This window comes from Patella vulgata, chromosome 6, assembly GCF_932274485.2.
Source record: "Patella vulgata chromosome 6, xgPatVulg1.2, whole genome shotgun sequence".
NCBI lineage: Eukaryota > Metazoa > Mollusca > Gastropoda > Patellidae > Patella > Patella vulgata.
Window position 1 is genome coordinate 12,307,530 of NC_065884.2, and position 22,300 is coordinate 12,329,829.

At 37.6% G+C, this 22,300-nt stretch overlaps 1 protein-coding gene across 2 annotated transcripts in view; it reads right to left on the reverse strand.

Moving 5' to 3' along the window:
* Positions 1-7,546: 7,546 nt before the first annotated feature.
* The window catches only part of LOC130013177 (uncharacterized), a 120,585-nt gene continuing 105,831 nt past the window's right edge, over positions 7,547-22,300 (reverse strand). For both annotated transcript variants that reach the window (XM_056101877.1, XM_056101876.1), the window contains 4 exons: positions 20,271-20,409; positions 14,685-14,800; positions 12,719-12,812; positions 7,547-12,002 (listed from right to left, as the gene is read on the reverse strand). In XM_056101877.1, the coding sequence (XP_055957852.1) occupies positions 11,743-12,002; positions 12,719-12,812; positions 14,685-14,800; positions 20,271-20,409 (609 nt within the window). In that variant the 3' untranslated portion in view covers positions 7,547-11,742. The remainder of the gene's footprint in view (positions 12,003-12,718; positions 12,813-14,684; positions 14,801-20,270; positions 20,410-22,300) is intronic.

The following is a 22,300-nucleotide window of genomic DNA, read 5'->3' on the forward strand; positions in this document are numbered from 1 at the left end:
GTGTAAAGATCATACGAATCCTACCAACTATCGTCCGATCGCTTTAACTAGCTGCATTTGCAAAACCTTGGAGAGATTGATCAATCGAAGGCTTGTTTGGTACCTTGAGTCCAACAACCTGATTACAGACCTCCAATGTGGATTTCGGTCCCAAAGGAGCACGCTTGATCATCTCGTCAGATTTGAAACGTTCGTCAGGGACGCTTTCATTCAGAAGCAACATTTAGTTGCAATATTTTTTGATCTGGAGAAAGCATGATACCAGGTGGAAACATGGTATCATGCGCGACGTCCGTAACCTCGGTCTGTGAGGTCGCTTATACCGATCTTAATTAAAAATTTCCTGGAAGATAGGTCATTTAAGGTACGACTTGGATCAATATTATCTGACCCATTTCCCTTGATTGTACAGAAAATCACGTTTTTAGCTTGCGGTCCATCTAGAGGTAACAAATTTTATCCGATTTAAAAAAAAACATATCTCCATTACACACCGAGATCTTGGTTCTTTTTGACAATCGCGAATATCCGAACCTAACTTCCATAATTATGGCTCCTGGTTGTTCGAAAAATCGCATATTTAGCTTGCGGATTCTCTAGAGGTCACATTTTTTCCGATTTTAAAAACCGTTTAAATATATCACCATTCCACCATAATGAAGGTTTAATTCGAAATTTCAGGAAAATCGAAAACTGCCAGACAAAATGGCCGCTCTTTGTACGCAAATTGTGTAAAGGTATGTAATACGACGGTTGTGGACCCTCTAGAGGGTCACGATTTTTATCAGATTTTGATGAAACTTAAAACATATCTTTATATCCCAAAGGGCTCAGTCTCTTTTGATATTTGCGCATTTCAGACCATAACTTTCTGGATTATTGCCCCTGGTTGTACAAAAGTTCCCGTTTGTTTTTATCGTGTTCTCTACCCATCTCTTGCAAAATGTGGGCGTATCCTGCCTGTCAGCCGCAGGTTTTAAGACAAAGGGGAGTGTGCATAACCCAGGTCAGTGATTCACAATAAGGCTTTACAATTCAGATTTCATATAAAAGAGCCTAATCTGCTAGAATTAAATCATTCTGTCGGAGCTAACCAAGGAACAGTTAACTAAAATAACTAAGCGTAAGTATAGAAACCAATATTGGGCTTTTTTATCAATTAAGAGCAAAGTATCAGATTAACCGAGATTATCCTAAATTTATACTTTTAGTGCAGCAGTCCTGCTATTGGCCTTTTGGTCAATACTATATTATATATTTGAAATGTTTTAGATTATAACAGTTACGACAGCAATGAAACAGTTGGTATTGGTGGGAGTTTTTGCCTTGGTGGCTTTACATACAGCTTGTTCATGTAAGAATATTTATATTTTTTGATTCTGTGAATATCCGAAACCATGTTTTAGCTTCAATTCGATTGTTTTTAAAAAAGTTATTAATTTTCTGCATTATTTGGATTCTCTGAAAATAATTTCAATTCTGTCAATATATCAGAAAACATAATTTAGCTTTAATTCGACTGTGCCTAAAAATGGGTTATTTTTTCTTGATTAATATGATTCTCTGAAAATATTTTTCATAGTTTAATAGGTTTTTTTTAAATCTATGTATATCAAATATACTTATTTGATTCTAAAAGTATAGGATCATCATTTATCACCCAATAACATATTCTCCCTTAGTAGATATCACACATGGATTTGATTCGTCAATTAAAAGGGAACTACCTTTTTTATAAAAAGGAACTAATTTTTGGATCCAGTAATATTGTTGGGGAAAAGTTCTAAGTTACCATAAACAATTACAATACTCTCCATATCCTTAAAGGAAACACCGGGTCAGTATATAGGACTTTGCAACGGGTGACTTACTGTCAAAAATGATGTATCATTACGCTGTAATATAATCAGGTTCATTAAAATCTATACCAAAGAATTATATTTACTTATTTGTGCACGTAAGATAAATAAAACACCCACTCGTCTTTTTTTTGATATCACAAAATATCAAATTAAAAACAAATCTCGGGTTTTTTTTTACTTTATCGACATGTGTCAAAATACCTCCAAGGGTAAATTTAAATGTGAAATGTCAAATGTTTTATGGAAAATACGGTTTTTTGATGTGTACATTTTATATTTCCCTCATTACATTTTACATCTGCGCTCTGCCGCATCTCATTTGTCATTAACGCTTTCTACATAGCGTATTACGCAGAGCACTTTTTGATATGCAAATGTGGGATATCACTTAATAATATACTATTCAAAAAAAGTAGGGGATATTTGATTTTTAAGTGTTATTAAAGTCACCTAATGAAACTGACGAAGAAACAAATGACAAAATGAAATGAAGTTCACATTCATCGATTTATTCCAAATGATCGTTAGACTAAGTAAGGCACAGACTGACCATTATAAGGGTAAAATGATACCCGGGGTCAAACAGCAAAGTTACCACAGCATCACAACCAAGTCAGTAACGGGTAAATCCTCCTCTGTTTGCCAAACAAGCATTGATCCGACGTGGCATACTCCTAATGAGACGTCTAAGGTCATTTTGGTCCAGATTGTCCCATTCCTGTTGCAACGCAGCAGCAAGTTCTTGGACATTGGCAGGACGTTGTTGACGTAACCTCTGTCCAAGCATGTCCCAGACATACTCGATGGGGGAGAGGTCGGGACTCAGTGCTGGCCAAGGTAATGTGGAGATGTTCTGTTGTTGGAGGTAACCTGTAACGATCCTGGCCCTGTGACATCTTGCGTTGTCATCCTGGAAGATGAAACGGCGGCCATGACGTCGTGCGAACGGCACAACATGGACTGCCAAGATGTTGTCCCGGTAGTACTGGCCTGTAACACGCCCTGCAACAACATGTAAAGCCGTTCTTCCAGCAACAGTGATGCCTCCCCACACCATAACAGAACCACCCCCAAATCGATCATGTCTGATGACGTTAACGTCTTGGAAGCGCTCGTTTCGACGACGCCACACCCTCCTACGTCTGTCCAAAAAATCAACAGTGAACCATGACTCATCTGAAAACATCACATTGCTCCAGTGTTGACGATCCCTACACCAACGACGTCTTGCCTGAATGTGATGATCTCTCAAACAAGGGATAACGCGAGGACGTCGGGCGCGAAGGTGACCCCTATGCAGTCGATTCCGAATCGTCTGGCCACTCACTCTCACACCAGTGTCTGTTTGAAGACGAGCGCTGATCTGATTTGCTGTGATGACACGATTTCTCAAGGCCAAGGTACGGATAAATCGATCCTGGGCTTGCGTTGTCGCCCTTGGTCGACCTGAGCGTGGTCTGTCCTGTACAGATTGTGTATCACGGTATCTGGACCATAGCCTGCTTATGACAGACTGAGAAACATTCATCGTCCGCGCCACAACCGCCTGTGTTGTGCCGATCTGTAGCATGCCAAGGGCACGTAAACTTTCATTTTGGGTAAGCCGACGCATATCAAAATTTGTTTCTGGTCACTAATACAATTAAACTGATGTTTCCACCCTGGAATTCAATGCCACAATGACTGTAACATTCAAAGTCAGAGTCGTGCAAATCTTGGGTTGGACCCCCATGATGATCCCAAGCATCACCTGCATTCCATGCGGTAGCTATTGGTGCGTTTGGGCGTCACATGTAACTGGAAAAGTTTCTTCTGTTAGGTTCAATAGTGACTTTTTTCGTAGTCATTTGCATATTTTAGTATTATGCCCCCAAAATCAAATATCCCCTACTTTTTTTGAATAGTATATATCCAGAAAAGAGGCTGAGATCAACCTGGCACATTATAAGCCAGCACACTATAAGATATTTACCACACGATATTGAGGCAATCAACATGGCAAACTATAAGAAATTCACTGGACTGCAATGAAATTATGTGTTGGTTGTTGTTGTTTATTACAGATTTAACGTCCAATACAATGAATATGATATTATGGACAGGTTGATTTAATTAAATTGTTGACACTTGAAAATTGGTATGTGATTGTGTGTTAACCACCCACTGCAGAAGACCCTACACGCAAGGAAATTATTGAAATAAAACCCACAGCTACTTTGTATCTTGTGGACATTGAACCTTATATCTCCCGGAGAGCCACGGTGGCTGGTGGGTAATATTCTGGTTCGCGAGCATTCGCTGAGAACGTTCATTGGGATTTTCCAATGTGATTTCCGCTTGTCAGTGGTGAAGGATGAGATGAAATACCGAGGTCCCGGTATACATTGGCCTGCACGTAAACGATACCTTGGCAGTTGGAATTCGATACAAGAGTAGACCATACTGCCGCTGCCCAAACAAAATTTCCCTCATATAACGCTGTATGGCATATGTCCGTATTCATTAGCCCAGTATAGGAGCAAAACAGTAGGACGTTAAACCCCATTTTATTTATCTCTCCCACAGAATTTGTTCTAATGCTATAATTTTCCTGGATTATAGCCCCTGGTAGTGTTACCCCCCCCCCCACACACACACACATTTTTAGGTGGTGGATCTTGCAATGCATTTTAAAAACTAGTTTATGAGATATCTTCTGATATCCAATATTTAAGACAAAATACATATTTTAACGATTCGTGTGCCAAAATGTGTTTGGGTGCCAATTGTAATAAGGGACTCAATGAACAAGACTAAACATATCCCAACAGTCAATACAATACTAATCAAGAAACAACTAAGAAGATCATGCAGAATGCTAGATTGGAGACAGTCCTAAACATTTGACGTGCAACCTCTAGAGTCACAACTTTCTTGTAGCCTACAATAACAGTCATACCTTAGTGAGAATCTGCCATCTCGTTCATAATCCGAGCAATTTTGATAATTCGGTAAAAAAAAACCAAGCTTGCAAGTCCAGCAAGTTTCCTTTGTAATAATAAGACACGTGGCGAATGAGGAAATCCCGCTCGGCATTGGTCTTCGACGCTCGATCCGTACAAATTTCAGGGGTTCCTAGAAAATTCTTGAAAGTAAGCACAAAGTCATGCTTCACTGTTGCCTATGTAAGAAACTTTATAAAATACCGTCTCTAGAAAATTCTCAAGGCCTTTCTTGCGTAAAGTCAAGTACGAGTCTTAGCACATTGTGAGTGGTAAACTGAGACTACGATGCTCTCTAACGTCATAAAAACAATTGTGGTATGCGAATTACGTCATCAATAGGTCACTGCTTACGGGCAAGTGATCAAATTTAGATGCATTTGACATGACCCATATACACATAAATTTCTGGGAACACAAAAGTCATGCTTCACTGCTGCCTATGTAAGAAACTTTATAAAATACCGTCTCTAGAAAATTCTCAAAGCCTTTCTTGCGTAAAGTCAAGTACGAGTCTTAGCACATTGTGAGTGGTAAACTGAGACTACGATGCTCTCTAACGTCATAAAAACAATTGTGGTATGCGAATTACGTCATCAATAGGTCACTGCTTACGGGCAAGTGATCAAATTTAGATGCATTTGACATGACCCCTATACACATATAAATTTCTGGGAACACAAAATAGATAAGTTTACTTAAATGCAAAGTCTACTTACAATCTAGGCACAAGAACGTGCTTAATAATTTTCTAGGAATCGACGGGTCCTTGTTTGAAACAGAAACAGGCTTAAGGTTGGTAAGCAAGCCGTATACCTTGCTTGGGACTTGTGCTTAGATTGACAATGTTTAAGAACGAAGTTGTGCTTAAGTTTTTTCTTGGAACACATAATAACGTGCTTGTGCTTAGACTGAAGTCTACTTTAAATCTTATCACAAGAACGTTCTTAAGAATTTTCTGGGAACACAAAATAAGATAAGTTTACTTAAATGCAAAGTCTACTTAAAAGCTAAGCACAAGAACGTGCTTAAGAATTTTCTAGGAAAATGTGACTTACGTGATAGACAAAAACAAGAATTTGTGTTTTAAATATGAAGAAATGCCATGGTATATCAGCTTATTTTGGCTACTGCATTTTCTGACACTGGCCGTATAAGAACAAACCCAATTTCCATCGACTGATGATATCAGTTTATCCATCGAATAAACGAAGACAGTAATTTATTCAAGAATATTACTGACTTGAACTTCAAGTCATATATTAGCCTATTCAGAATACGACATTCTCCATAACAAATTACCAAAACTTATTTTTGTTGAAGTCTGGTTATATTAAAGTTAACGGGAGCTCATTTGACCCAATTCTGGCCGGTTGGTTTCAAAATGGATTAAAATCCCCGTTCTTCTCACAAATGCTAAAACAGCTCTCCTCAGGAGATTCAGGAGAGCTTCCCCAGGAGAGGCATTTACCATCAAATTTTCCATTTCAGGAGAGACCTTTTTCACGTGTTAAACGACTAGGCCCCCCCCCCTCGATTTCAAGTGGAAAAGTTCTAAAATGCATTATAAAGCTGTAACACAACTATAACTGCCTTTAGATAAATCACTGTTTCACTTAAATAACACTTAAATAAGTGTAGTCCGGTTCAATACGTGACAAAGCGAAATAAAAGCGTTATGATACAGAATAGATGGCCATTGGTCTGGCAAGGACAGTGTTTAGTCGTTCGGAGGGGACGAAAAACGGTCTGTCATTAAGTCAACTGGCGTGATTCAATTCCTCGGTTGTACGTGACAAGGAGTAGGTCGCCTGTTCGACCTCGTGGGTTTTCCCCGGGAGTTCCCACTGCTAAAGACAACTACGCGCAAGCAAATTATTGAAATAAAATTGAACCATGTGTTAGTTCCGAAATGATCTAGTTTGTGTCGAGTGGACGTTAAACCCCATTTCTTTCTTTCTCTCTCTCTTTCACGTAAATGAATCTCAGACACTTGGAATTCGAAATAATATCACCGTACGGGCAAAATTTCCCTCAAAGCAAACTGTATGGCGAATGCCGATCTACATTAACCACGTGGACTCAGAAAAGGAGGGCATTAAACCTCATTTAATTTAATTTTTTTTTCTTTTGTTTTTGTAAGTTCTAGGATTCAGTCCATTATTGTATTTGGAGATTGGACCAGGATGGAAAGCAGTTAAACCGTGTTTCATTAAAGATACATTAGTTAAGAGTTTAATAAAGAGTTCGCCATTCTTGCTATAATAATTCAAAAATAGATGATAAAAAAAGAACATATTGAATATTTCAGTCAAATTACTTTACTCTGAATGGAGTTGTCACTGTTGGAAGTTCGGACTAGAAATAGGTATCAACTGTGTCCGATCGTTTGATTGACAGACGATAACTCCACTCACATATACTCGATTATCAAGTAACATTCTCAATGGCTACGATTCCCTCGCTTGGCAGGCCTTTCATCGGCTGATTCCGGTAATGACGTCAGTCACTAACAGTAAACGTTAGCTTGGTCAGCCATTTATTGATTTAATTTTAAATGGATGACTGTTTAAATAAAATCCAAGACAGAGTTGATTTTGAGCTTGTCATGTAAATATAGGTCTAATGAATTAGCTCTTGCATAATGTATGTTTAACAAAGTCTATTAAAAATATAACAACTACCACATTTGCTCTAATAGAATTTATAACACTTTATATTACAGTATTTCTAATAAAATCATCATGGTATATATATCACCCGTTAATTATACATGTATATAGAAAATATGAAAAAGATACCGCTGATTTAAAACTAGTAGTGAAATAAATATATAAATAACAATAATATCATTTTTAGCAAAAATTGGCTGTGTTTTATAATTTATATGCCGTTTTTATTGGTCAAGTCGGTGCAGAACTCCATTTCATTTCACTTACTATTTTCAAATCTTCAGAAATTGTTTAGTTATATTTTTACTTGGTTCTAGTTTAATCGGATGGACATCTTTATACAATTAGCTTAATATTGAGAGGCGTTTCCACTATGATCCATTGGATAATAAAGACTAAACTAGAGCAGCCTTGCTCGGTAATCAGAAATAACGGTATTCCATATAATTGTCACCAGTGTATTTCCGGTTCAATAATTAAAGGACAATATTGGTGTCAGTCATTATCACAAATGTGATAGAACTGGTTAAGCGCGTTCCAAATATAATTTTAACACGGAGATCATTGCTATGATAGATAGATGCGTTATGAAGCTTTCAAGAAAGGTAAGTGACGAACGCAAAGGGAAAACACGAGTTATCCCTCTATATAACTAACTGAAGTGGCGAGTGATAACAGACACACGGGCGAATTTTTGCTCACTAATAATTCCATCGAAGGCCAACAGTTGTTATATGAGACTGGGAGGATATCTGACACTTCAAAAAGAAAAAATAATTGACTGTCACTAGATAAGAGAAAAATAATTCCGTCGAAGGCCAACAGTTGTTATATGAGACTGGGAGGATATCTGACACTTCAAAAAGAAAAAATAATTGACTGTCACTAGATAAGAGAAAAATAGAAAACGTCCGTGTATTATCATGTTTTTATTAAAGCTGAACTTCGATTACAAAACTACAGAAATAATAATATAAAATATATTACCGCCCTACATAAACGCCATACTTGTTTTCAATTTTTAGAACAAGCATGGCGATTGTACGGCGTACGAAAACAGGGGCAGGTCACGCCCACACCCATTAAAAAGGTGTATACTGGATATGGGCGTGGCCTGCCTCTGTTTTCGTACGCCATACAATCGCCATGCTTGTTCTAAAAATGGAAAACAAGTATGGCGATTAGGTACGGCGGTAATCTTTTTTTATTTAATTATTTCTGTAGTTTTGTAATCGGAGTTCAGCTTTAAGTATAGAATGAATAAAAACAAGGGAATGTACTGACTATTTCTATTTTTCTCGTTTTCCCTTATCTAGTGACATTCGCCTACAACAGTCGCCATATTGAATTTCAAGATGGCTCGGGGATTATACACTCATTTGTATGTTAAAAACTATAAATAACAAACTTATAATGCCTGCTGCACCCATTTAGTATTATCCGACTTCATACACTGTTAAAATTCTAGTCTCCGTCACCCAGAACCTCCTAGTCTTCAATATTTGGCCAAATTTATTGGATAATCAATCACATAAAACCCAAACAACCGGTTAAGCATGGACATTGGAAATTTTTAGCTAAAATCATGGTGACGACGAATTAGGATTAATAAAAAAAACCTAGATATGGTTCTTGATGAGAGAAATTTTACAATAAAAAAATTACAAGTGCTGGATATTGAACAGGTTATGCAAATAAATTTTTCTGAAATGGTATTTAATTTTCTTAAGATTTTGTTCGTGATAATGTAAAAGACCGGTTAATCTAGACAATGACCTAGTTATTCTCAAATGTTGACAACCCATCCATACCAATATTTCGTAGAATATTTGTCTGCATGATAGCGACTATTAAACTTCATATACAGTAGCTATCATATTGGAATTCAAGCGCACCGCCATTGTTTTTCCGATACTCTGGCACTACCACAACTAACACTAGTCTACAGGTAAATTTCGCCTACCCAAGGAGTATTTTTGTAGATTTTAGATTTGTACATTATAATTGTTCTTCAAATCTGATCTACCGATATATATCCCTCAATAGGTTTTCATAAATAAGTGAAATAACATTTTTGTGAAAAATTAATAATGTTAAAAACAGTATTTTACAAGGGAACTTTCAATTTAAACAAAATAATACATAGGTCTAAACTTTGGGTTTAAGTATTAAAACAACTTAATTACGTGGTAAAGGCAAGCTAAAAGTGAAACAGATGGACAATAACCAATCATTAAGTAAAACTTACACCCGACTGGGTGGAAACAGAAAATACAAATAAAATAATTATAAAATTGATCTTTTTCTACTTGGAACTCTAAACACACTCTGTTCATGAAGGTATTTCAAATAATTTCAATTAACAAAACAACCCGTCTTTGTACATAATTTACAAATCTATTTATATAACATTGCAGAATTTGCATAAAACCTTTAAATACCGGACATAAATTTAACTTAGCCCAATATGTCTGCATGATAACCGACAAGCCATAGGCACTGTCTGATTTATTGTATTTTTTAGTTTAGTTTGGAAACTCCCAGATAAAAGCCCTATTTCAAGTACATCATCACATGGCTTTACATTTAATCATGTATCATTTGTCTTTGTCTTCACTGTACTGATAAAGTCAAGTTTCCAATCTGTCAGTCAAACTGAAACTACGCCTCAAATTGTAGCCGCAGCTACGCTTGAAGTATGAATTACAAGTAAGCAAAATGTTACCTTGTAGCGTTACGTGATAACAAGCGCGTTTCTCTCTGAAAAGTATGTGCCCAGTGCGACTCTGACTTCTATTAATGTAAAATTAATGTATTAAATATAGTAATTAAAAAGCCCCTAATCTGCAGGGAATTCCCAAATCTGCAGTTTACAATAACACATTAAGTTTAAATATAGAGAACATATATCAAGTTAATATGCGAACAGTTCATAATTATTCCAATTAGGCCACCTACCCGGCATACCTTAAGCCAAGCTCACCGACCCTAAACATATTTTTGCTCATTTCCCAAGCCCTATTGTCTCTAGCCAAATTCCAACACAAATTAAGCTACAAATTATAGGAAATAAATAACACCAAACCCACGAAAATCAAATAAAAGGATTTTCCGGTCGACTCAAATTACTTAAAATATACTGCTGGATGTGCATGGTAGCTGCGGCTACAATTTCCTGTACATTTTACTCTACATTCTATTTTAACAGCTTTTTGCCTTTATGGCAATAAAATTTATATTTCTAGCTTTCAGTTTAAGATGCTATGCAATCGAGAGTTACATAGGCATTTATTGTTTTTGCAATAAAAAAAGTTAGCAATATATCTGCGCACATTAAACGATGGTTTATCAGATCCATTATGGTGTTTCGTCACAGTATCCTGTTGTTCGTTGGACGCCGATTAATCATCGATAAACTACGTAAATATCACATGTGCTTGAAATAAATAATCAAATCAGAAAATAAGATACGAGGTTTACAGCTGTTTAACATACTACACCGCATGTTATTCGGATTTAACACAGATCCTTTGTTATACAACCACGTTCGATGATTCCAAATTGCCCTCAACACATAGTATTTAATTGTGAACTTAATTGCTTTGAAGAAGTAAATTCTGTGGTCAGTGTGTGCCATTGCTAAAGTTAAATTGCTTTTTGTTTTGAGTACGGCTTCAAGGGCCAAAATGTCAACGCCGGATCCATATAAATAGAAACCACCAATCTGGGCGAGATCTTCTTTCAAGCATTGATGATCAGTGTGGACTTTTATGTGGATATTCTGGTGACTTTGGAATATTCGTTAGGCCCACGAAGCAATAAATGCCACTGCTTAGAGACCAGAGAAGAGATTCTTTTCTGTTGACATCAGTTTGTCAAGATCCATATTGCTATCCATCACATAATCACTAGGCCCACGAAGCAATAAACACCCCTGCTTTGAGACTAGAGAAGGGATTTTTTTTCATTAAAAATATCAATAAATAAAAAATAGCGACTTAAACTGAAATAAGCATGCACGTGAGTTTCGCGTGCTTCATATTTTCATTTAATTCACACCCATGCACCATTTGGCACCTGAATTCACACGTATTTAAAACAATGTCCATATCAGTCGTAAAGAAGAGTATTATCACATTTTAATCAAAAAGGAATTAAAAATCTATTTAAAAATTACCCTTTTTAAAACACAGATTAGAGTTACCGCCTCTTATAATCCGCCATTGCTCATTTGCTATTGAACGATGATGTTGACGATCTTCCTGGGCTCAATTTATTATTGTCCATCACTGCTTTGTGATGATGATTTTTAAGATCATTCGGTTCGTCTTCCTCAATGCACGGCCCTAAACTATGACGATTTTTAACGTCTAATATATTGTGGAGAGAGGGGCGCGGCGAAAAACGAGGAATATCGTTTTTATCGTTTATCAACATAATTGACGTGTCATCTATCTTTATCTTATATTTACACTTCCCACTTTTATCTGCAAAAAACAAACAAAATGGTTTTAACACAAGCTACAACAACTTGCAGGAATAAAAATGTAAATTGTCGAGAAAATTATTTATTTGTACTTCACTACTTCCATCAAAAATCAGTGTTAAACATATGGGGTCTTTATGTACGTGGGGGCCCCCGGGCAAAAGCCCAGCATGTCCATGGGTTAAAACGGACCTGCTAAAGTATCAAACAAACTAAAAACAAAGGTGCAGTTCCTTTGTTGTTATAAAGATTAAAATCGTCGAAATGTTCACAAACATGTTAAAGGCCAAGTCCATGTATTTACCGTTAAGTCATTTAGGGACGAATTACCTGTCTGACACCATCCCGATAAGAGAAGTTATCCCCCTTTACACAGACTGAACTTCTGGCTTCAATGTATTAAAATGGGTCTCGAAGCAATGTTTTAATTCACATGAACATCCAAACTATGCCAACAATACCCTTACTTTAGGAGGGGTTTCATTTACCATCACCGGTTAATTAAAGGGGACGTCTTAAGCTTTGCTCCTTGGCTCCACCCCTTCTCAAACGAAGAAACGCTGTTTTTATCAACTATGCTAAATATCGACTCGTGATTGTTCCAGACAGCCCAAGACTAACCCACGTGATCTTGTTCCCAAAGTAAACCCAGCTGTCGCCACTGCCAAAGGTTTCACATCTCCGTCGGATTATAATAATCGAGACTTATATACTTACTGACTGTGTATTCATCAATTCTCATCAACTGGTCAACTTTCCATTCATCAATACCTTCTGATATGCATAGTTTACGTAGGGCATTGCATTGGCACTGTAAATAGAGAATTACACATGCTCAATTTTGCAATCATAATATGCATGGACAAATATTCATTTTTCTTCTTTAGAATTACTACTTTACTTTTCAATAAAACAGGATATAAATATGTAATTTGAATACTAAATTGGTTTGGGGGCTCAGTAAGGGGGGGGGGGCTCACTACCCAGGAGGTCCCGGGTTCGCTCCCGACGTTGGTAGAGAAAGTTACGAGGGGGGGGGGGGGGGTCAGCGTGGTTTCCCCTTTTGGCAATGGTGCAGAACCTTTGACAACGGAATTTGGTGTAACATTAGACTGTAGCGCCGCTTTCCGGGCAAAATTTCCCTAATAGCACACTATGACATTAGTTTGCATTAGCCACGCCGATCCCAACCTGGTTAAAACACATCCTATTTCGGTTCAAAATTTCGTTTTACTTATCTTGACTACACTAGGATCTGGAAGAGTTGTTATATAACCCGCGTTCTAGTTGATGTGAGGGGTTAACCAATGAAACGGTCTGTTGCGACGAGTTCTTGGCGTGCGATGCACGGAACTGTGGGTATCGTACTAAAAACATCAACGGTGATTGGTTAATCAAATGTCTGACGTCATAGAGTCAAAAGCTATGTAGTGTATAAAAAAAAAACGAAACGAAATATAGATCTGTATTTTAATCAGATTGAGCCGACCCAGAAATGTAGGACTTTAAATGAGGGCTTAATCGACAAACGGCACACATATCTCTATAGAATTACAATCTACTAAAATGTTCCTTACTATCGTTATCATGTTCAATGAGTAATTATGTACATAAATCCTTTTTTCATACTTTTGAACATGAAACCGCCCAATTATGTATTTTTGTCGTGTTAGTGGTGTTACTGAAAATGGGTCACAAGTTTAATTCGGAAATTAGGTCAACACAATCTAGATTATAAGGCGCAGAGTTATCCCTCCAGAGATACAACTTCCATGGTGATTTATTGGTGCGTTTTCATCATGATATACGAACTAGATAATCAGAAATATTTTTAATTCAAATAATAAAGTGTTTTTAAAGGACAAATTTATCTTAAAAAAGCCATCGCCTAACAGCGCTATTGATTACGATGAACCAACATTAAATAAAATGAATGGGTACAGTCAGATTCAAGTTATGAAATCCATTTTTTATTTCATTGGCCATATATTTTTTGAACTTATCTTAGCGTGCTTGACTTATTCGCATTGATTTTAACATTATAAATGCATTTTTTGGCTCCAGTGGCGATGATTCCAAAACATGATCAATGAAATGATATCATCATTTGAAAATAGATTGGTTTCCCCAAGTATGACAGTATCACATTTTATATATATATTGGTTTATGTAAGACTCGCGGTTGGATCCAAATGGGTGTTGTGGGCGGGGGTGGGGGACGCAGCAGGTACACCGCACCGATGCTCATGAAGTCCCGGGCCACATAAATATCCATTTATTTTTTTCGTCTTCGGCATGGCCGGTATATGTCCAACAAAGCCCCCGATCCGCTCCCCGATGACTAACTGTGGCTATACAAGGGTAAAGTTATAAACCCAATTTATAAACAAATTTGATCTTATTCCGTTACATAAATATTCTCTCGGCTTAGGTTTGAAATAAAACCAAAATCTTTATGGAATACGATTATTGAATTCAATAATTTCAACAATGATTTTCTTGTCCTTGTTAATCAAATTCAATATTTGTATTCCATTAATGTTGTTTGTTTTATTTTTTAATTTAAATGTTAATAATTACTAAAATTTTACTTAAACAATTCATGGTCAGGAGGGTTTACATGTGGTGGCACGTGTTGAGTACGGACTACCGAATGAATAATATTTTAAAATACAAAACTTACCCTAAATACTTGAAGTTTAATTTCTGATTCTTTCAAACTGTTTTGAATTTTCTTTTTCCGGCTGTAAACAAGTTTTAATCGGAAATGTTCATGATCCTTCACTGCAACAACCAAACCTGAAATTGTCAATGGAAACCTTGCAAGTGTCATAATCGGCAAGAAGTTATAAACTATCTAAATGCTCTTATTCCACTATACCCTGTGTTCATCCATGGGGTATTCACGTATTCAAATTATCTGCTTTTGATCGGAGCTTGATTCTAAGATCCAATTAAATAATAGTTTACGTTCACAACAATATGGCGGCTTTTTCGCTCGATTATGAGAAAGTTTTCAAGAAATTTAATATAGAAGAAGTGGCATGCGCACAAAAAGCTATCCTAAAATATATGTTTGATGGGAAAGATGTTTTTATGTCAATCAAACAGGAAGTGACAAGTCATTATGCTACCAAGCGTATTGGTCGATAAAAAAAGCACAATCGTTAAGGGCAGATAATTTGAATACGTGTCTCCGCCATGGATAAACCCAGGATTTAGTGGAGTGGAACGGAATGAGACCACCGGGGATACCGAGGATGCCCAGGGACACCCAGATACAAAAGTGTTAGCTGTGTGAAATCCTAAAAAAGAGGCGGTATCAGGTGCCTACAAAACCCGCCCCGTCAATTGCACGGTGCATGTTACAGCTCTAAAACGGATTTTTAGAGACCTACTGCAATCAAAATTCACTAGGCCAGTGTTGTATTATACAAAACCACCACACAGTTTTAAAAAGTAGATATTAGGCGTTTCAGGAAGAGTAAGCATACCCTGGCCTGTTCACGCAAAATGCTAACTCAGCAACACACTATTTTTTGCAATAGAAATGTAAGCATTCTGTGTGTAATTTAAGTAAAATATAACCGTTCTCTGTTCATGTAAACTAAAATATACTGAGCGCCATGGAAAACGCATCACTTTTTTTTCCCAAATATTTTATTACTAGGTGGTTTTGTATGTATAATATTATGCAATACTATGAACTATTGGTTCAAACAATGCTCCCAAACGCAAAAATATCGGCTCCTGTGCAAAAAAAAAACAAAATTGCACGAGATGCACATGAAAAACCCACTATTCACGTGCAGCATTGTGTGTGAGCCCTTTAAAAGCATGTTTTCAACTTAATGTGCAGTACATGAACTGTGAAACGTCAATCTGTCGTAATTTGTTGTTGTACGTGTGACGGAATCGAGCTAGAGATGCCGAGACTTACTGAAAATCAACGGAATGAAGCCATGGGAATGTCCAGGGCTGGCATGTCTACACGTGCTATTGCCAGACACTTCAATTGTCATCAGTCCACTATTGTAAGGTTGGTGGAACGTGTTCGAGTTACTGGATCAACACGTGACCGTCAACGTCCTGGTCCACAACGCGTTACAACCCAGGCTCAAGACCGCTACATCCGGGTCACTCATCTGCGTCCCGATTCCACCCAGCGACTCGAACAGGTGCAGCAGTCCTCGGAAGACAAGGACCAGTAAGTGCCAACACCGTAAGACGTCTAAGAGAAGTAGGACTCCGTGTACGACGACCTTATGTTGGAGCTATCCTAAGGGACCATCACCGTCAGCGGCGTTTGATATGGGCTCAAGACACCAGACATGGAGAAGAGTAGACTGGCAAAGTGTGCTCTTCAGTGATGAGAGTCGATTTCATCTTTATCACGCTGATGGCCATCAACGTGTGTGGAGACGTCTTGGGGAACGTCTTGCAGACTTCTGCCTCTTCGAAACGAATCGATGGGGTGGGGGGAGTGTAATGGTGTGGAGGGGCTTCACATTTCATCACCGGACCGCCCTACACATTTGCAGGGATCGCGTTTATGCTGTAGCCTATCGTGATGATGGCCCGTGGAGGACACACGCGCTACTGACATCTGTGTCGTTCTTTTGGTTTTGACCCCTCTGATTTTGTACCCTTGATTACAGATTAAACATGCATAAGTGTACAAATGTGTTGTTATTGATGTGTTCCCATTTGAATATTGTTCACAATAAGAAGCAAAATAAATAAGATATGTTTACAGGATCATTTTGTTATACGAAAGACTTAAGTGATGCGTTTTCCATGGCGCTCAGTATATAACAGTTACGCTGCTTGTATTTGAGTTGGAATAACACGGTTCTGCGTGTATGAAACGGCAGGGCACTTTTTGGAGTGTATTTTATTTCAACCGGGAGAGTATGTGTGACGTGGTAAGGTTCTGTGACTGTGCTAATGAAATGGGGTTTAACGTCCTACTGTTCTGTTCCGACTCGGTTAATGAAAACGGGACTAGGTCAATGAAGACGAGCATACTACATACTCCATACAATGACATACTGGTATTTCGAATTTCAACCGTCAACAGCCAAGGGTTCTTTTACGTGCACGCCGATGTGTACACCGGGTATCGACTTTCGTCCCTTGTCAGGTCCTACGGAATACACCACTAGCAAGGGGAAACCACGCTGGAAAATCCCGATTCACTTTCTCTGCCAACACCTGGATCGAACACGAGACGTTTTTCCCACTCAGCCACCGCGACTCATGTTTGAATTAGATTCCAATCATCAGCTTGTGTTGCTGAATAGACGGTTTCAGTTTCACATTAAAATGGCGGGAATTCTGTATGAAGCTGTTAAATCAATTTCCGAACTTTGTAATCCGATAGAATCAACGGTTCTCGGTATTACAGATAACCTTGGACTAAATATTAACAAAATAATGAAAACCCCATAAAATATATTAGAAAAATGATTAACGATGTGTTTTGTCAATATTTTGCGATTTGAGTTTTTATGTCGAGTCGCTCTTTCAATTTTACTTTACTTGATTTAAATTGCAGTATATAGAGCGCTTTAAAGGGACAATAACACTCTTGCTGGCTTGACAGCTCCAGTAAATAAATATTAGCCTTATTCTAAGTATTAGATGTTTAAGTGCCCTACCTGTTGTGTAAATTATCCATTATAACATCCTATTTTACTTGTCCAGAGGGTTCGGAAATATTTTTAAGTGGAAAAGTTCCAACAAGTTTGCATTGATCGAACCTTGAACTTTGCAACTCGATTACCACAGCTAGACATTTCAGTTGGAAAGCGCAATGAAATTTTCTATCGAGGAATCTGAGAGGTCACGAGGTGGGTCAGTAACCAATAGAAATTAGAGGTGAAAAATGCAGAGTATTACGCGAAGTTCTTGATACGATGTATGGAGTTAAAGTGAGACCAAGTCTTCTATTGAAGATGGGTTCCATTTTGGGTTTGTATGTGACAAGAAGAAAGTTCACAGGCTTAAGTCCGTGGGGTCTCTCTGGTTGTCTTCAAAACAAAACAAAAACCTATGTGAAGCGCATAATTGGTAATAAAGGTTTTTTATAACCTGCCTGCTCTTTTTCATTGGAAACAGCCAACAAGCGTAATTTTCTAGCGTTTCTTTAAATTCATTGATTTTCGATTCACTGTTTTGCCATGATCATTGTTTGTTTCGTAACCCCAATAATTGAAAACGCTTTTTTTGGTGTGAAAATATTGATTGTAGAGAAACTCGAAAGCTTAATCATTGCTTCAACACAATCCTCTATAATGGGTAAAAAAATATTGATTTATTTCTTAAAATGATATTTTCTTTTGTGATACTCCAAATTAACTTTTTGATATTTTCAGTCAATGAAGTGGATTATTTATTTTTTTGGCGGGACTAAACACGAGATTTAAAACATATCGAGACAGCTTCAATTTCCGGTTCGAGCAGTTAGAGTACATGGTGTGTGGGGGATATTGCATGTGTTCCGTGGTGCTTAACAGCTTATCTTTTTGTTGTAAGAATCAGAGTCTACGTTGTGCTGGTCCAATATAAGAGCTATTTAAAATTTCTGGTAAATTTGTACAAGAAGAATGTCGCGTTTAGATGGAAAATTAGCCAGACTTAAAGCCTCATTGCGTCATTTAAGGCAATATGAATCCCATGTGAAAGTGTAATCAATAATTAAATTATCAGTCTAAAATGGTTCCAAGGGGGGGGGGGGTGATATTTTAATTATGTCTGAGTACATTATAGTGTAAATTTAGCCGTAAGAAATTGAATATTTTGGCGATAAATGCAAATGGCGCAGCGTTACTTTAACTATTCTGACCAAACTGCCTGACGTTATCGGTCAATCTCAAGGAAGTCGCAAAGGCGGGGCTCAAACAAATTCAACTTTTTCTTTCCAAATGTGACTAAAATCTGGTAATGCCTCTGATCCTGGTTACTTGTGCTTATTCCAATTTCTACGACCATGTCTTTGGTAGTGTCTAATACATTTCAGAGGGTATAATAACATTTACGGGTCGACTGAATCCTTTATTCATTATTATATACCCCTGAGCCGAATAATGTTAGGCTTTATAGATACCAAATGACAGATGATATAAACCAGAACGCCGCCTAATATTATTCTGCAACGAAATCAGTTCCGTGCATCATGAGATTCAAATCCTTTCAGAATCGCGTCAAATACGATATGAGTGAATAAAAAACCATTGTATAACAGATTTTAATGATATTATAAGTTTATCTAGCTTAGAATAGATTATGGAATGAAAGATAAAAAGGGTTGATTTTTTTTGGAATGAGAGATAAAAAGGGGGGGATTTATCAATTAAATATAGTATAAAATATATTTTCCGTTTTACGCGGGCAGTATGTATAGACAACATTTTCATGAGAATGAAAGAATAGCGATACACATTGGTATATTGTAAAGACTTACTTACATCTAAAAGGATTGGAATTATTTATTTATTTTTTTTTTTTTTTTTTTTTGTAAACATGTTTTAATGGACAGCGATAGACATTGGTATATATTAAAAGACTTACTTACATCTAAACGGGTTGGAATTATTTATTTATTTTTTTCGAAACCTGTTTTTGGGGAACAGTGAACTCTTTTAATCATTTCGATTAAATACAACAAGAAAAATATTTGGCAACCGGGCATGCTAGTTAAATCGGCAATCTGTACTCGCTGTCATAACATAAATGCATTATTCTTGGTAAATGCAGCATCACAACTCATGGACATGCTTGTTAAATCGGCAATCTGTGCTCTCTGTCATAACAGCATTACAACATGTAATCTCCTTAAATTAGAAGTCTCATAAGGGGTTCTAAACGAATAAGCTTAACTTAAGCTACATTTACAATACGAAATGAAACGAGGGTTTAACGTCCTACTTTTCTGCGCCGTGTGGGTTAATGAAGACGGGCATACGCCATACCGTGAGCTGTGAGAGCAGTTTTGACAGGACAGCGGCTCTACGGCCTACCCTTATTTCAAATTCCACCTTTAAGGGTTCTTTTACGTGCACATCAATGTGTGCATGAGACATCGGGTTTTTATACCATCCGAACGACTAGACAGTGTTTTTGTCAGGCCATCCATAATGTGCTAATGGAAAACCGGGGGAACTTTCTCGGCCAAAACAGAAATCGATCCCTCGTAGTTAACGTGCCACCGCGGCTCGCAAAATCTAAAGAAAATTAATGTTAGCTAAAATATTTCAACTTTACTTACTATTTACAACTCTCATTACTCTCCAGGGCAATAAAAAGGCGAGAATAAAAACAAAGTCCTGGATTTCATAATTAGGCAGTCGATTGAGAAATACCAGATCGACTAGAAACGATATCAACACTATCACAGCATCAAAAACCTGAAAAATTTAACCAAAGCCATTAACGTAATGTAATAATTGGTATAAGAGTTTTTGTTGAGTGAAAAAGTTAATGTAAAAATAATGGATGTTGAAGAAAGAGATCCACATTCAGCATTAACAAAACCTTGATCGATCCATTCACCACAGTTTTAAAAGGAAATTTGTTATTTATTTCCATCTCTTGTGTTGAGTCTTTCGTGAATTTAGGAAATGGCACGAAATGGGGTTTAACGTCCTATATTTCTGCATCGATTAGGTGAAATGAAATGAAATGGAGTTTTAACGTCCTACTGTTCTGCTCCTATACTAGGCTAATGAAGACGGGCATACGCCATACAGTGTGCTATGAGGGAAATTTTGCCCGGGCAGCGGCACTATCGCCTACTCTTATATCGAATCCCAACTGTCAGGGGATCTTTTACGTGCACTCCAATATATACACGGGACCTCGGTTTTTCGTCTCATCCGAAGGACTAGACAGTTGTCCTTGTCAGGCCCACTGACAAGAGGAAACCACGTCGGAAAATCCTGATGAACTTTCTCGGCCAATGCAGGGATCGAACACCCGACCTCCAAGTTAGCGAGCCAGCGTTTTAACCACCTAGCCACCGTGGCTCCCATCGATTGGGTTATGGCGGGCATACACCATAGTGTACTATGGGATAAATTTCAAATTCCAACAGCCAGGGATTCTTGCGCGTGCAAGCAAATGGCTTTCATACCATCCAAACGCCTAGACACCTTTCCTTGTAAGACCGGGATTCGTATACGTGCAATCCAGTGTGTACACGTGACCCTGGTTTTTCGTCCCACCCGAACGCCTAGACACTGTTCCTGGTCAGGAACTTCCGTCCTGCACAACTGACAAAGGGAAACCACGATGAAAACCCGAACGCCTAGACACTGTTCCTCGTCAGGAACTTCCGTCCTTAACAACTGACAACTGACAAAGGGAAACCACGATGGAAATATCCCGAGGAACTTTCTCGGCCAACACCGAGAGCGAACCCGAGACCTCCTTGTTAGCTAGTCATCGTCTTATTCACTGAGCCACTGCTGCTCCCGATGTGTGTCGATTGTGACTAATATTGGTTGATTATTGCGAGAACTTAATTTCATGGCCAAAAGACAAGCTACGAATGTATAGATTTAACACAGTCATTGTGTTTGTGGAAAATCCCACTTGGATCTTCTTTAAACAAAGCTTAATAGATCATATCCCCGGTTGTACGTGACAAGGAGTAGGATCGTCTGTCTAACCTCGTGGGTTTTCTCCGAGTCCTCCGGTTTCCTCCCACTGCTAAAGACCCCTAAGCGCAAGCGAATTAATGACATAAAATTGAACCATATGTTAGTCTCGAAATGACCATGTTTGTGTCGAGTGGACGTTAAACCCCATTCTTTCTCTCTCTTCCTCCTCTCTCTCTCGCTCTCTCATATCCTAGAGAATATCTGTGTTTTATTTAGTATATAAAGAGAAACAAAGTTGTTCTATCGCCCAATACGTATTTAAATAAAACGGTTAATGAGTAAATAATGAATATTGGTACGAGGAATGGTACACGACAGATCCATCAAAACAGCCTACCATATGCGCATGTTTGGCATTTTTTAATAGTAACATATTCAGTAAAGAGTGGTTATTTCAAATATTTGCTAAACGTAACATTTTGGAATGAAATGTAATGGAGTTTTATGGTAGGTCAGCTCCAACCGGGCTATATTACTGGTGAATTTAACAAGACAAATTTAAAGAATATCACAGATATATATAAATGTAAATAAAAACAAATATCACAGAAAATATAATTAAAAACAGATATTAAATCTTTGACATATATACATATTTTATCATGCGTTACATTCGAAATTCGAAATAAGAGTAGGC